The sequence below is a fragment of the Ceratina calcarata genome, unplaced genomic scaffold (assembly GCF_001652005.2).
Source record: "Ceratina calcarata isolate Rehan_Ccalc_2016 unplaced genomic scaffold, ASM165200v1 scaffold95.2, whole genome shotgun sequence".
NCBI classification, from domain to species: domain Eukaryota; kingdom Metazoa; phylum Arthropoda; class Insecta; order Hymenoptera; family Apidae; genus Ceratina; species Ceratina calcarata.
The window spans coordinates 8,632-12,029 of NW_017180900.1; the positions used below are offsets into that span (position 1 = coordinate 8,632).

Here is a 3,398-nt window from a genome sequence, read left to right on the forward strand (position 1 = left end):
TATGAGAATTATTTATACACAGACGTGTTTCTTTCTTAAATCATCGCATAAATATAATTTAAGATTAGCATTAACAATCTTTAAATTACTATCATTGTTAATATCATTGACAGCTTAAAATTATTGACTTTTAAAAATATAGTTCTGAATAGTAGTCCTGTTTATATTGCTGTTCAATGTAATATGTCATAATTCAATGTAGTGTGATTAATTTCATCGGGCAAGTGTAGAATAAAATTTAGGCTGCAACATCAGAAACATAAGTTAGTGATAAATTACTATGGACTATAATATAAAATAAATATCTTAGGAAACAATTTACCTCATCATGATTTTCCTCTTTATTGCCATCATCGTCATCACCAGAACTGTCACCTCCTGAACTATCTGCAGAATTACGTTGTTGATCCTTATTATTTAAGCTATCAACAGTAGATGGACATGATGCCTTTACTTTACTAGCCGCATCATAGCATTGCAAGCAAACTCGAACTGCTTTTCCATTTCCTTGTCCAGGTAGCAGTAATTTTTTATTACTGCATGGTCCACAAACAACAGCTCCGCATTGCCTACAGTGGTGCTAAATATATTTGATTAAAAATATAAATATTTTAAATTTATATACAATAATTTGAAAACGAAATTAATTCTATCTTTATACCCGTCTGTTCAGGACTGTGAACTGCGTTTTATTACAGTGCATACAAATTGTAGCTTCATTATCTGGGACCCAAACCGCTGCATGAACTTCGACTGGTTTCTTACCACCTGTTAGCGAATATATATTTTAATTGTATGTACCTTAATCAATAAATCAATCAAATTAATATAAAATTACTTACTTTTTCTTAACAAATCCTCGATACATTTTGTAATATGAGCCATCCATTCTTGTTTCTCTGTTGCAGTAGCAGCATAAACAGCAAAGGACTTTGTTACTGTTTTTATAAGCCAGCCATTACGATATTCTATAAATAATAATGAGCTACTATACTATTTTCATGTACTTTTTTAACAATTTAATCCGCACTAAATGCATGATAGATTAATATAATAATTAAATTCGAAATCATTATAAATGACAGTTTAAATCTAAACATTGGTTGCTAATTTGTAGTTAATACGTAATAAAAAACTAATTTGATGTTTTCCATGTACATGTGCACACGTAGACATATATTTGAACTCTCTCATGCAGTCTGTAAACAGAGTCAATAATCTAGGAGACTTAACTTAATCAATGGTAAAAGTATAACTTACGACCATCATCAGCTAAAGATTCAAGTTTGACTTCTTCAAGTGGTATAATGTGTTGTTTGTTGTACTGTTAACAATATACAAATCTTCTTAATATCTCTAGTAAATTAATGTATTACATTAAGTTGTTAGGTAAAAAGCCAAGTTAAAATTACATTTATATAACTTTAACCTACAATATATACCTTTTTTTTGTTCATTACAATGTTACCGTAAACCAGTATATCATTAAACAAAAAGAACTGTCTTGGTTTTGGCTTTTTCCTGCACATTTTTGTTAATACCCCTTCTCCAACTAGAACTCTTCCAGGTACTGCAAGTGACTAAAATATATAATTAAACACAACTTAAGTATCTCCTAAATTCTCAATCTTCTATTTGTATTTAAATTTCAAGATGTAAAACATATGACATCATATCATTATGTTTTAAATGAAGCTGAGTGTAAGAAAATTTAATAATTCTAGCAATGCACTTACCTGGCCAGAACTGCCAAAGCAGTTTTCGACCATAGCAATACGCCTGGCATTAGCCTCGCTATTTACTACAATAAGAATACAGAAAATAAACAACCATTAATTATATTTCACGAAATCATGAACGCGATAAGGAACACAATCCATTAAAAAGCTAAATCACTTCTTTTAGATACTTCATATCCTACGTGTTTAATTTAACTGTCAAAAACACGGGCCACTGAGTTACACCGTTATCCGAAACAACTCTATGAATCGTAGGATATGTAAGCAATTCTCTAATTCAGCAACTAGAACAAATACTACAAGTATCAAAGTCAAATATTAGGAATAAATTAAACTTGAAATTAAGCATATAACATTAATTAAATGATGATAAATGAAACACAAACTAACCCAATCGGTCAACCATGATCCTACTAATCAGGGCTGACAACCAGGAAGTAAAGTATGAATCATGAACGTACTCAGTGCTTAGTCTAAAACTTGTCATATTCAAAATGAATTTTTTATCTACGATTAAATATATGTATTACGATGTACAAAAATATATGAATGTGTTCTCAAAATATTACATAAAGAACATCTATTATTATTGAAACTTAAAACATTTGAAGTAATACACATTATAAACATATAATTATATTTACTTGAAAAATAAAATATAGTTATGTCAATTTTATATTTATCTTTGTGTGAAATATTTAATTCTATTTTAATAATAAGTAAAACTCAACGTTGTTAAAGTGTATAGCATTATTTAGTCGTTTTGTGAATGGCAAATTTTTAAACGCCGGATATATCGTAGCATAGATGTTCGAGAGGTTCGAGATATCGACGTATGATATCTGAGACACCGTTCGATCAAAATCATATGATTATTAAGGGTGTAGTACATCAAAAGAATAGTGGTAATAATTATTCTTCCTAGGTTATTCTATACGAAGCGAATAAGTGAGAATTTCAGCATCGAAAATGAAGATCTGCGGACCTAAGTATGCCCTATGTGGTTTAGTATTATCTGTTTGGGGCGTATTTCAATTAGTAAGTTATTTCTTTATTCTACTGTCTTTATATTGATGTATTTAATAAAATAGTTCTACAAAATAAACTAACAAATTCCAAATAGAGAATAGATGTTTCAGAAATAATTGTTTTTCCATAACAATTAAAATTTTTTCTCGAGAAGAACGTATAGGTTACTTACCGAGGTCTCATTTGACATTACAATTGTTGTAGTTCTTGCTAAGAGATTGTACGTAATTCATTAATTCGAATCGAGAACATATATTTTGGTAAAAAAAATATTTTGGATTTTTTTCTTTCTACATTTTTATATATTTGTGTATACAACATACTACAGAAATGTATCACATTCTACTTTCAGCTCCTAATGGGAATATTTTTCTACACAAAAAGTGTAGCTTTAATAGAAGATATACCATTCACAGAGGAGTTTGAAGATGCTACAAGTTTTTATGCTGCAGCTGACAGAGGTTACAAACAGAATGCATATAACTGTTGGATTGCAGCTTGTATTTATGTCCTTACATTTTTATTTTCCGGACATCAATTTTATATAAATTCACGATCATCTTTAAGCGTATAAAGAATTGCTTACATATACTGTAATTGGTAAAAGAAAATTATATAAATGTATAATAT

General features: G+C 29.1%; 2 protein-coding genes across 4 annotated transcripts; one reads left to right on the forward strand and one right to left on the reverse strand.

The window, feature by feature from the left end:
* Positions 1 to 6: 6 nt before the first annotated feature.
* Positions 7 to 2,216, reverse strand: rush (pleckstrin homology and FYVE domain containing family member rush hour). Of its 3 annotated transcripts, none has more exons than XM_018035939.2 (8): positions 2,130 to 2,216; positions 1,737 to 1,801; positions 1,443 to 1,580; positions 1,261 to 1,324; positions 843 to 899; positions 662 to 768; positions 323 to 580; positions 7 to 243 (listed from the first exon to the last, which is right to left on the reverse strand). In XM_018035939.2, exons 1-8 carry the CDS (start codon positions 2,143 to 2,145, stop codon positions 214 to 216), a joined length of 735 nt encoding a protein of 244 aa, XP_017891428.1. In that variant the 5' UTR covers positions 2,146 to 2,216; the 3' UTR covers positions 7 to 213. The 3 variants fall into 3 exon arrangements, with proteins under 3 accessions (XP_017891428.1, XP_017891426.1, XP_017891427.1); XM_018035937.2 differs by having other exon boundaries at positions 843 to 968; XM_018035938.2 differs by lacking the exon at positions 2,130 to 2,216 and adding an exon at positions 1,897 to 2,121 and having other exon boundaries at positions 843 to 968.
* A 338-nt stretch (positions 2,217 to 2,554) lies between these two features.
* Positions 2,555 to 3,392, forward strand: RNASEK (Ribonuclease kappa). The gene is made up of 2 exons (XM_018035941.2): positions 2,555 to 2,777; positions 3,121 to 3,392. Exons 1-2 carry the CDS (start codon positions 2,709 to 2,711, stop codon positions 3,340 to 3,342), a joined length of 291 nt encoding a protein of 96 aa, XP_017891430.1. The 5' UTR covers positions 2,555 to 2,708; the 3' UTR covers positions 3,343 to 3,392.
* Positions 3,393 to 3,398: the final 6 nt, after the last annotated feature.